This window comes from Pagrus pagrus (genome assembly GCF_965226575.1).
Source record: "Pagrus pagrus genome assembly, chromosome: 15".
Taxonomy (NCBI): Eukaryota; Metazoa; Chordata; class Actinopteri; order Spariformes; family Sparidae; genus Pagrus; species Pagrus pagrus.
Genome location: NC_140199.1, coordinates 26037471 through 26050613, shown reverse-complemented (window position 1 = coordinate 26050613; position 13143 = coordinate 26037471). Strand labels below are relative to the sequence as shown.

The 13143-nt window shown below is 40.9% G+C and overlaps 1 protein-coding gene across 1 annotated transcript in view; it reads right to left on the bottom strand.

The window, feature by feature from the left end:
- The window catches only part of pcsk2 (proprotein convertase subtilisin/kexin type 2), a 33434-nt gene extending 21301 nt beyond the window's left edge, over nt 1-12133 (bottom strand). Inside the window, exons 1-5 of the mRNA XM_084375748.1 lie at nt 11651-12133; nt 9792-9896; nt 3277-3390; nt 2695-2803; nt 1507-1544 (exon numbers count right to left, since the gene is read on the bottom strand). Of these exons, the coding sequence (XP_084231874.1) occupies nt 1507-1544; nt 2695-2803; nt 3277-3390; nt 9792-9896; nt 11651-11836 (552 nt within the window). The 5' untranslated portion in view covers nt 11837-12133. The remainder of the gene's footprint in view (nt 1-1506; nt 1545-2694; nt 2804-3276; nt 3391-9791; nt 9897-11650) is intronic.
- Between the last annotated feature and the right edge of the window lie 1010 nt (nt 12134-13143).

The window sequence follows — 13143 nt, the reverse complement described above, 5'->3', positions numbered from 1 at the left end:
TGAGCAGTTAGAGTACGATCATATCACACCAGCTCCCATGCATAAACTAACATTTGGTTGTCCAAAGCAGTTAGACAGAGAGCCACAACCACACAATCGATTAACATCTAACTGAGAGATGTTATGAACCCAAAATGACATTTTATTCTATTCTTTATGTTTTATTCAGCTGATAGTAGGAGGTCTTTGTTGGTCTGTGAAACGCCATGACGGCTGTTACAAAACCAGATTACATACACAGTGTCTTTCTCTCTTGCACACACATGCACTCACACAAACACACACTTTAGATCCATGCACAGCAAGATCCATCAATCCAGTGGAGTGTGCTCCCGCAGCTGAGGCTGGGGAGTGTTATTTTTGGGCCAAGGCTCATCTTTGTTCACAGGCAACAAACATGCAAAGGCAAACATAGTGGAAACATACACATGCACACAGAAAAAAAAGCCACGTAAGCCACATTTAAAAGGATCACACTGTGTGCACATGAGCTAAGGCGGAAAATATCAAAACAGGAGTAGCACTTTGTGGTTTTGGAGAAGAAATTCAAGCTTGGAATTTTAATATTTACAAAATTAAGGAGGTAATAATACCAACTCAGATTTTTTGTTTTTTCTTATCTGAATAAACAAGCTGTTCTCAGAGGAAAATAAGGTCTCCAGAACACTGTTTGAAGCTAGGAAAGGGTCCGCCACATATAAACAAAGTAAAACAGTATGAGATCGTGTTGTCCTTTAAGTTCAATTCGTTTGTTCATGAAAACAAAGAGAGTTTGTTTATTGAGTTTGTTTGGCATAAATAATCAGTCAATGCAGATCTTTCTCCTCTGATTAAAATTTCTTCCCCAACATGCACTTCATAGTGCACCTTTAATATCTCTGTGCAACAATACATTAAGATAAGAATATTGAGATAAGAATGCAAAATTCATATTAAAACAAAGCATAGACATAACTGTGAAAAGGAGGTGCTTTGAGGCCAACTAAGCAGTATGACTCACTCTTTCACAACATCTCACTTTCTCCGAAGATTTGCATTTGTACATCCTTGGATTCGAGACGACGGCATAATGCAGTCAACGCTGATGGAGCCGCAAACTTAACAGTCAAATCAAACTAAGCCTTCTGCATTTCCTTGTTCCATTTAGCAATCCCTCTTGTCCTTTAAGGTTTTATCAGTATTCTGGAGAAAGAGCATCACATTATGCAGCGCCAACTACCCTGGCATTATCTCTGCTTGTGACAGATCGGCCTGCCATTGTGCCTGCAACAGTGCAGTGTGCATTAACATTAAACAGCTTGGCTGGCCGTCTGCCTGTCTCTGCGTCCTCCAGGAATACAAGGAGACTCGGCAGCCATGAAGGCAACTTGGAAAGCACCTGTCACTGCCAATGGCACGCCATGCAGAGGCCCGTGAAATCCGCCACCTGAACCCCTCCTTTAGTTAATAACAGCACTTCAAAGAAATGAAGGAAAGTATGAAATTCAATAACACCGGGGTACTCACATAATTCGATGCCAGGTCTGGATGTAGGTAGTCGATGCCTGAAATGTGATTTTGACATTAATCAGTGATGTGATTAAGCTGGAGAGGGAGTGCTTTGCAGAGGATAGCATGACCTCAACTGTCTTGTTGCTGTTACGCCACAGTTTTATAATAATTCAGTTTTGGTTTTAATGATACTGTGATATCAATGAATAATATGATTCTGAGAAATTTAAACAAATTACAACAGATTTGAACTAGTGTTTGTTGGATAATTCCAGCTTCTCAAGAGTGATAATTCACTACTTTTCTCTGGTTATCATAAAATGAAAATCTTTGGATTTTAAACTCTGTGTGGTTAGCTTACAGTATATCACAGACGTATCAGGTGGCATCATTGGCTGAGGTTAGTTTAGAAAAGGAGTCCGAGAACATAGGCTAACGTCTGGCTTCCAACACAACTCAGAAGTTCCACAGAGCCCCTTTAAGAGGTCTAACTTTTCATTATGAATTATTTTAGGATTATTTAACTTTATGAAACATATTTATACCTACCTATTTATACACCTTACTATACTGCAAATAATGTTCCTGCCACTAGTTGCAGTTGTGCACATTTCAGCAACCTGAAGTAGGCTGTTGAGTGCCAATTTTACTGGTCAAGACGGAAAATAGTGTGTCTCATCTGGTTGCAACACAAGGCATGCAGTAAAAAAAATAAATGAATGAATAAATACAATTATTTAATGTTGCTTTCAACCTATACAGGAAGGATTAAATGCTTGTTGAGGAGAGAAAATTCCCTTAAATCTAAGGCTTCAAAAAATAAGTTGACATTTTAGATGCATGGTTTTCTCTGCACACTGGCATTTAGCTTTCGGAAAACTAGATCAATTTACTTATATGACATCAATATTTGATAATATCATCTTCAAAAAAAAGACAAATTAATCTTCATACCGATAGATACCGATATATCTGTCAGAGGCCAATATCAGGCAATAATACCAGCCAATACAGGCAGGCTCTAATTCTTTATGACCAGTTATATACAAACATATCGGTGGTCATCTTACATAGTCTAAAAGGCGGCCGTTTATTTCCAATCATTGTACTGTTAAACAAATATGAAAAAAGTACTTAATCAAATCAGTATAATTAATATGTGCAGGTATAATTGAGTGCTTTCAGTTGGCACTTTACACTCACCATCGTCCATGATTGCAATGGTGACTCCTTTGCCTGTGTAGCCCAGTTGCCAAGCTTCAGCCACATTAAGATCCAGCCCAGGGGTCCCGTCTGCCTGGCCTGTGTTTATCTAATCACTCAGACAATATGGAGAACATCCATGACTCATGGCACCCAGGTGAGCCTCCATTAGAAAATCAGTCAACACGGAGGAAGTGTGTGTGTGTGTGTGTGTGTGTGTGGGAAGCGTAGGCTATGGATGAGGACTGCTTGGGGGCGGGAGAGTGAAGGTGAGAAGAAGGGGAAGTAAATGTCAGCGATACGGCACATTCATCTGATGCGGCAGATGAATGACGGCTGGCTTGCCGTGGCCTAAAAGTCACGGTTGCCAGTTATCATAAACTAGATGGGAGGAAACTAGGCGACATGAATGCAGTGACGAGATGGCACAGGCGGTATTGGCCAGGGTAATTAAGGAATGAATAACGTTGATTCAGGAAGTAGTGGGGAATATGGATGGCCTCTGAGTAATTAAGGTGGAGGAATGTGGGTAAGTCCGAAAGGTCAGGCAGCATGCAGACAGCTGCTTGGCTGATTACTCACCAGATACCACTGTTTGGTGAATAGAGGGTCACTCATGTTGACTTCAATATCATTGATATCTCTGTAGCCTCGCTTCTGACGACTGAAACCCTCCTGCTCAAAGACATTCTTCACCTGCGGGAGAAAGCAAAAGAAATACCAAGTCAAGGTCAGTCTGCAATGATCTCACATAACATTTTATAAAAGGATCATGCAAAGAGCAAAAGGAAATCCAGGTGCATAGGGCTATAAAAAGGATTTCATATGAATAGTGAGATGTAGGCTTGTGCTACTCTGTGCGCAGGAAATCAGCAAACCCAGCTGTGCTCTACTGTAGCATGAAGGCAGAACATCATGTAAATCAAAAGGGCTATTCTTCTGCTTCTAATCAGGCGGGCTGCAGCTGGAGCCAAGGCTTCCAAACTCACCTGCCACACAAGCCATGAGTTGTTTTTTTTTCACTCTTGCCACAGCAATTACACTCACAAATACGCTTGTGTTTCTTTGATTCATCAAAGACACTTGGGCAGATGAACGGCTGTGTTTTGGATTACAAATGCTTAAAGTGAAACTCTCGCCAAAATGCAACTTAGGCTTTTTTTGTGAATGTACCCCAGTCAAACCTTCGTGTAAAAGCATAATTACGACGAAAAAGCCACTTTTAAGATGTACCGTATTTTCCCCGATCAGGGATCGACGCATCTCGAGTGGCAGGACGGCGACGAGCGGAGCAAGCTACTGCTAACGTGAGTTGTTCAAAAACCTTCTTTTTAGTAAACTCTGTGCACACAAACAATGTTCTCAATGCTCATGTGTAGAGACCCTGGTGATACTACGAGCAAAGTTTCATGTTGTGTCGAGTCTTCTTAGTGTTTTAAAAATAGCGATTTTGATGCTACCATTACAGTTGCCCCTAGCACGCAAATGAAAATGATTTTGACCCGAAAACGAAAGTACGGTAAACCTTAAAAGTGGCTTTTTCATCGTAATTATTCTTTAACACGAAGGTTTGACTCGGGTACATTCACTAAAAAAGCCTAGGATGCATTTATCAGGCAGATAACATAGGACAGAGCACATAAATGGCAGTAATAAACGCCTCAGATGAAATTCAGTTGCTTGATTGGCTGGTGGCTGTCATCAGAATGATTGCGTGTCATTTCTGCTGAATTTAGAAATCAAGGCGAGAAGGCAAACAGTATTTCAGCCTTCATCTCTGTCAGTGTTCCTGAAGACAACAGTGAGGTTTCCTGTGAGGTTTCATCTAACAGCCACCTTCACATGGAGAAGGTTAAGGAGAGGGAAGGACAAGTCATTTAATCTATTAGAGTCTGGCAATATTTAAACCAAACCTGAAGTGAAGCTCTCAATTTGAAATTTATCACCAACAATCCCGCTTGTCATGAAGGTCTCAAGGACAAAGATTTGAAGGGTTTTGGTTCTTTTGTATCTCTCTCACTGTCTCTTATGTACGTATAAGTGTAGAAGAAATTCCGGAAACTGCATTTTCTTAACAAAACATGTCAACACTACAAATTAATCTATACAATAAATGCTGCGTTGACTTTAAATCCATTTTAATACCTATAGTGATGCAAATAATAACAAAAAACAGACTATCTTGAAGTGGGGTCACCATCCGCAACGCCCGTCAACATGTTGACATTCTGACCCATGAGTACTAAGTAGCCATTATAACATTATTACGTAAGTCAAACTACTAAAACTCAGACTTTATTTTGATCTGAAGAAGAAGAAGAAGAATATGTATTTATGTCATACATCATACATTGTACAACATGGGGAAACTGGTACTCAGCATTTAACCCATTCCCACGGAACAGTGGGCAGCAATCTTGCCCGGGGACCAACTCTAGATCTCAGTCTGTGCCTTGGTGCCTCAAGTACCTGGAGAAAACCTACTTTTTTTACCTGAAGAAAACCTACGCAAGAACCGGTAGATCATGCAAACTCTGCACAGAAAGGCCCTTTGAACACAGGAACTTCTTGCCAACCACTGCGCCATTAGGCTGCCCTCAACTACACACCTGTACAGTTTCCTGACTGAATCCTGCATGGTTGTGATGCCATTGCACTGAGAATAATCTGTCCACGGCCTGACATAACACCTGGCAAAACCGCTTCTGTGGTAGTTCCCAATACAATATAAGTCTCCGGGAACACATTTTGCCATGATGACACACACACACACACACACACACACACACAAGCAGACTCACAAAGTGAAAACATTACAAAAAATTTATTGTTTTTAGTTTTACAGCTACATATTGAAATGAAGCCCATTCACCAGAATAAAATGTTAGCATTTTACATTTTTTGCAAACAGGCCTTACGCTCAGATTTGTACCTGTCATATGTACCATATTTACATTTCTACAATTTCTGTCACATCACTTTCACAATACATGTATATGAGCTGACTCTCATGTCTCCGGTGGCAGTGGTGTTACAGCTGGACAAGACAGCTGTCAAGTCAGAGACCACTGTTCAAGACTGTGTTTCAACAGTTATAAGTGTTAAAAACACAAAAACAGAATTCTCCCATTAACTTTTCTGGTGTGCAGACTATTTAGTTTTTCGCTTGTCTATTTCACCTTGTGCTTAATTGGTTGTGGATGTGAATGCTGCTATAACCATTTAACATGTATAAGCATGAAACCACTGGATATTTTTAATGATATGGTGGGACATTTTGCAGCTGTGTTTGGGGCGACAAATCTAGGTATATAAAGCCAAACTCTTGTCTTTGCCTAACCCTAAGCAAGTGTTTTTTGTGCCTAAAGAGACCATTAGTGACAGTATTGTCAAAACACAATTGAAAATGTAACCTAAAGAAACGTAAGGTTGTAACATAACAACATGTCTGTTGTTTGCAGAGACATATATTGTCAACATTTATTCTGGTGATTGGGTTGGAAAATAGGTCCCTTTGACTAAATGTTCCTCTACCCTTAGCAAATTCACTCTTGTGTAACAGCGAGAAACAGGCATTGTCCGGTGTGTTTGCCACCACAGATAAGAGAGCAGAGCAGCACTTAAGATGGCCTTTTTAAATGGCCAAAGCCTATTCATCCAGATCTTTCTTTTATGGCATACTCCAAGCAATCAGGAGGCGCACACACAGTAAATCAATGTGTCAGTAAGTCCTTTGAAGACAAGTCAGTCCTGAGGAAACTGGATTTGCATATCACTCTTTTATTTGATGGATTTTAAAATGGTCCAAATAATTTCACCATTGTTTTATTTGTCTCTTTTTGAATAGGCCTCATGTTACGTTTGCGGTCACATCATTTCGTTCTCACTCAGAGGGGAAACTACCTGCACCTACATTATCCCCGCAGTTCCCCTTCCTTTCCATCCATCATCAATTTATTCCATCACTTGGCAGGAGAGTTGGTATTTCCCTTGAGACAGCATGTCATACTGCCCACTCACAACATCAAACAGTGCCCATGCACCGCCATCACTCTCCGCCTTTGCCCACTGCCTGCTCACAACGCTTCAGTTCACTTCAAATCAAAGAGCACTGCGCTGCACTCTCTCTCCTTTCTCCCCGTCCTAATTTCCCTCTTGGCTTTTCCCAGGCATGTGTCTCTTTCAGGGTCAAGCTCATTCACAAACATTTATTCAATTTTCTATATTACCCGCCTGTGTTTACTTCCTGGTATGCCTTAAATAGATTTTGAATATACTCGTCTCATGTAAAAAACATGGGAGGAAGGAACCGTGGATGGATGGATGGATGGGTAGGGTAAAGGCACGGATGTCTACTTGAATAGATGTTTCATTTGAAATCAATGTGAGACATGAAAAGCACAAGCAAGGGCAAGGACAAGTATGGAAAGATGAAGAGAAATGCTAGGAAAAGATAGCGGGTGAGTCAGAAGTGGGTCAACATGCTGCACTAATAGAGTCCAACAAAGAACAGGGCTCCTGGGACACTAAGGAATCCATCCAATACACTCCACAGTGATGCTGCTCCTCAATTAGACAAGTATGTGAAATGAGCATGTAATGACTGAATGAATGAATTTAAAAAGGTCATTTAGCAGGCTACCACAAAACACAAAACTCTTATTCAACCTTTAAATTGATATTTAGTGCTGTCTTTGCATGTGTTTCACGATTTATTTTTGACACAACTGCAGGTGTAAAACCAAGATATGTCCACTGCTCTACCCTGAAAGATGCGAGAAAGACACTTCAGAATAATAAACAGGCAACATTAAATCAAACGAGCTGACCTTGTCCATTCCAGACATGCACAGAAATCAATAACTGCAGTGTCGCGTATGAGCATGTCCAGCATCTGATTAAAACCCAGCATCTGGAACGTGGACCTGCCCATGTCCTTGCTGTCTCATTTCCATTAGCTGTATTAGCTCGGTGGAGTGGCTCGCATTTATTTTCATTAGCACCTCTCACAACCGCAATTAGAGAGGTTAGTTGATTGTCTGCAGCAGGACCTCCACTTTTCACCGCCTCCGTCAGTGGACAGAGCTAAACAGGCAGGGTGTGCTAAATAAAAACTGTTTTATTTGATAAGAGCTTGAAGACAGAGAAAATCTTTGTGTTTTATATTACAAGGAAAAGTTGATCAATTGGTTGAGTTCAGCCTCTTAATTGTGAACATTTTGCTGCTTTTCCTCGCAAGTATTCGACTGTTTTTGAGTTTTGGACTGTTGGACAGAAGGAAAGAAAGTAATAACAGTCTGTCACCTCGAGCTTGGGGAAGCTGTGATGGACATTTGTCTAATATTTTCTGAGCCTGTAGACCAAATGATTTATGGTTAATTGAGAAAATAATCAGCAGATTAGTTCTTAATGAAAATAACCCATAGGTGCAGTCCTATTATGAAGATAAAGTGACACACTGTATGCAGGTACTCATTCAAAATGTTTATCACTCATTATCACCCAACACACTAGCCAAAGACATATTGACAAACATATTTAGGCCTGTCACAACACCAATTCTTGTTGGATGATATATTTTCCAAGTTATAATTTCAGTAAACAACATTGTCATTTTAAGACCATTGTATGCCAATGATATAATAATAATATAATTGTATAATAATGCAAGCACTACCTTTGAATGAGCAATGGAAATTTGACTCTTTAAGATCCCCTCTACACATGGTTTATGTATACATAACAATTCTCTGATGTAAATCTGACAAGGGGGAAAAAAGCATAAATGCCACATAAAACCCTCAAAATGGCAACTTTTCCTTTTTCCATAACAATATACAAATGGCCAATAAAGTCCATTCTCAGTGTATGTGCACATATATATATATATATATATATATATATCTTCAAAATCACTGGACTTGGAATATAGATATAATTTGATATTGAAAGAGCACATTGGCATATTGGAACACATCTCACATTACCATAATTAACAATAATTTAGCATTTACAATGCAATACCACCTCCTGATAGAACAAAACCTAAGCTTCTTCATTATCATGCATCATATCGAAGGCTTTATCATAAAATACAGAAATTGAACATACCAAGGACACACAAGGCAATAAAGAAGAAAAATAACCAAAAGCCGAGAGCTGTAGTAGCCTAAGGGATCTAGATCTATATATTGAATAAGCGGTATTCCACTGGGGTCTGAGGAGTCTGACGGCTTTTTCTTGGAAGAAGACAGAAAGAAAGTCAGAAAGTATCAAGGATCTGAGGCTGTGATGCAGCTTCTTATTAAAGTATGTCTACAGTGTAGTTTAGTTATGTAGACATCGAACAATACCATCACCTGTTTATCTCAGCAACCAGTGACAAGCAGCTTCTGCTGTTGTATTCCAAGTACTACACTATAGCTCGTTGGAAATTCACTTATGATTATTCTGGTTTTAGAGATTTTCTTTTACAATTAAGTTCCAAATATTTAATTTGAAGCATTCGGTTGGTGGATGAAACACTCATTTATTATCATCGTGCAGCCTGGAGAATGATTTCCTGTCGATAACCGCTGGTATATCAATCACTGTTTGACTTGACAGTCGCTATAATGAATGCAAAAATTATAAGACACTGCCTGGGGCACAGTGTTACTGATATCATCTTTGTACACCAGAACAACTTCCAAAACACTGAAAATGCTCACACAGTTCATATTCTATACTCAGAAGATCATTATTGTGCATTATAAAAGAATAATAATGTTTTCTTTAATGTATATTTGATGGCAATAGCCTGCGGAGACCACACAATTTCTTTTTTTTTCTGTTATATTTTGTCATTTTTTTTTATCTTACATTTTGACTTTTAAATCTATTGCTCTGTCTGCTCTGTGTACCTGCAAGCTAGGTGCATCTAACTTTCTCATCTGTGATATTAAAGCAATTAGTTCGCACTGTATTCTACGTGAAATCTAGCCTCAAAATAACCATTGTCATGCAAAGTGAAAGGGGAGCCATGCCACACACCGCACATGCATACAGGAAACATTCAGTGTGCTTTTCTCAGAGTTCATCCCCGCATGTATGCTTACCCTGCGGTCTTTTTGGAGCTGCTGTCTGCTGCGGGCGCTGCGTTTGCTACGCCTCTTTGAAGTGTCCTGAGGATAGAAGTGAAAGAGCCCCTCTCCAAAGGGAAGCTGATGGGGGGGAAAAAAGCCAGAGAGGAAAATGGATCAGGAGCAAGAAGCAGAGATGAGGACAAACAGAGGCAGCAATCAGAAAGTGTGTGAGTGACAAATACAAAAAAATACAATCAATCATAAATGTCGGAGAAGGGCAGCAGGTGGGAACAAGGGCGCTGATTCCCTGGCTTTCACTGAGGGTCTATTTTAAGGCAGTGGAGAACAGAGCGGGAATCAACCATAATAAATCACAAGGGCAGGCAAATGAGATGCATCATCCAGAGCTTTCCCTCCGGCACAGATTAAAGACCCCCGTATGCTTTGGTAACAGCCAGGGTACAGGTCAATCCTCAAAATAAATGCTTTCAGATGCGCCTGTCAGATCTAATGTGGAAATGAAATTCTCATAGAAGGACGAGGATTATTCCTATCTTCCCCTGCTCTTTAATTCTACCGCTGTTGGCCAAAACAAACAGACAATAGCTGGTGTATGTGATGCAAAAAACAAAAAGGGCAAACACTGTACTTCCATTGAGAGCTCTTTTAGTTATTAAGCTGATCAGCGATCTCTTTCGCTCTCTTTTATCTCTCTGTGCTCACATTGGTATGTTTCTCCCGGTCTAGTTAATTAAGCAACAATAGGAGATCATTCGAATGACACAGACATTGTTTAATGGTGCACATCCCATTAAGACAAATATAGCTGCAGTTTACATAACCTGGGAGGCAGGCAGACAGAAGATGGGGTTGGGGGGTGGGGGGGGGGACACTAGTGCACACAAATATCACTTCATGATGAGTTACAGATAGAACCAGTGTAAGTGTGTGTGTGGGGGTGTTATCACTGAGAGGAAAATCCTCATTCTGAGGAGCGCAGACACCTTTCTGTTCACTGCTACGCCTCACTAGCTATGGCTCCAGCCAATTTCACCCACACATTTATTTTGACATGTGACAAGGCACACACACTGTCAGGGAATTATTTCCATCAGTGTGCCATTAATGGCTTGTTAGGTCTTTTGACATATTGCGACGCGTGCTGCATTTGTGCAGCTATTTAGTAAGACATGTTGTCTCAGGTGAGTAACACGCCATGTTTATAGAGGGGAGGCCATGTATGTCACCAGATGCAATGTGATTACATCTATTGTAGAGAGAAAAAAGGCTGGGATACCCCTTCTAATAAATCAGGTGCTCGATGAAAATTACAAAAACATTTTCATCTTCTTTAACACACAACGATGGAATTTATCATATTGTCAAGAATAAGACCACAACTTCATGATGTGAGAAACCCCCTGCTGATGTAATTGGTTGTGTTTTTTATTTTTTTCTGTCACAAAAAACCCCACAAAAGTGTCTTTTGCTTTACAAGAGACTGAAAATGGATGACATAAATTACGACCTGGACAGCTTTGCCTTGCAAGGGGCCATAGGCCAATGGGCAATTTACTAACCAGGGCCTGGGTTTTTAGTAGGAATGACGTCATCAAAATAAGCAAAAGTGTGATGAAGTCAAACCAAATTAAAAACCTTTTGAAGCCTCTCTTTATCTTCTCCACTGGACTGCTTTTGAGGCCAAACGCAGCATGTTTGGCTATTTATAATAGCGATAATGATTGGAAAACGTTGCCAAATAGGTTTATAGTTTGGTAGTTTAAGACTAATTTATTTTGCAATAATAAATCTTTTAATAAAGTTTCGTTCTTACAAGAGAGAAAACACACAAAACATTGCTCTGCGCGCCAGTTTTTTCCGAGCATCCTTACCTTTCGGGCACTCTGGAACCCATGTTGTGCTGCAAGTTGGTGCGCCTCATCCTGTGCGTCCTCATGCAACTGAACCAGGAGATGGTCCGTTAAGGCTCCTTCTGCAGCCTGCGTCGCAAACAGCAGCAGCGCGTTCAGCAGCACTGTAAATCCCATGGCTGTCCCATGTCGGGGAGATCCGCGCATCGTGTCTGGCGTTGTGTCAATCCGCCTGTCTGCCTGCCCGAATGAAAAATCAGTGTGCGGGATGCTCCTCGCTCGAGATGGGAAGAGGAGGAGGAGGAAGAAGAGGAGGAGGAGGAGGAGGATGCAAAGGGGGTAGAATCAAAGCTTTTGCGGACGCATCTCCTCGTCGTCAGCTGATGAGACCACTGTGAAGTTGTAACCTATTTCACCGAGGTGCAGCCGCTCGTGCTGCTGGTGGTTCGAGTGGGGATGGTTGTGTGTTGGAGCCAAACCTGCATCCTCAGCTTTCTATCTCTCCTCCTCCTCCTCCTCTCATCCGTAATTCATTTACCTTACTCGCTCGGGTACTTTCTGCGCGTGACGTTGTACCAATGGGCTCCGGCGGGTGTGTCCCGTTGTTTCCTCTCCCGGATGAGCTCGGGGACACTTTTCAGCACCTTGGAGAATTCCTCCCATCGTCCTTTAGAGTCGATGGGGATTTTATTGATTATCTATGAGAAGCCGTTTAGGCCAAAAATACATTATCTGAGGCTGGCACATAATATCCCAGACTAGTGTGCCATTTATAGCCCTTGGTGGCCTGTCTAAAGGAATTCCTCATTAATATTAATATGTATATAGGTACAATATTACTATAGGTAAATCTGTCCAGTAGAATTCTACAATATAAAATGTCTTCTTTTTTAAAAAAAGATCTGACATATTGCATGGCCCTGTTATGACCAGCCTGACCCTCTTTGTGTAGTGGAATGTAAGAACAGTTTCATTGGACTATAATTGGTCATTTGGATGTGAAAAGCTGGTTGTTAGCTCGCCCTGTAAAAGAAAGTCTGCGCATACAAAGGCTGCTCATTAAAGGACTCCAGTTCCCCTGCTGCTATAGTCTACGGTACACGAAGGTGATACGGGGCTGCTGTGGGCTGATGTAACAGTGATGTGCACATGTGAGGATGTAGTGAGCAAGAGGGAAGAATTAGTTCCTCTGGATGTGACATTACTAATTTCTTTTATTCAGACAGGGTTCAGCCAAAAGGACTCGAATACTGTATGGGCTCTGCTGCACAGCTGGCAGTTGTTACTACTGTGGTCTGTACAGTTCATTGCCCTGCTTAAATAAAAAGCCCCCTGAGCCACTTTCACTCAGTGGCCCATTTAAGAATCAGCAGGTTCTCTGATTAATAGAACTCTGTGTGTGATCTTGTGCACAAGTGTGTGGGCATTTATGTTTGTCTGATTTCAAATCCAGACTGAAAACACATCTATTTTCTTCCCAAAATGACTGACTGTTCCTCACATCGACAAGCCTT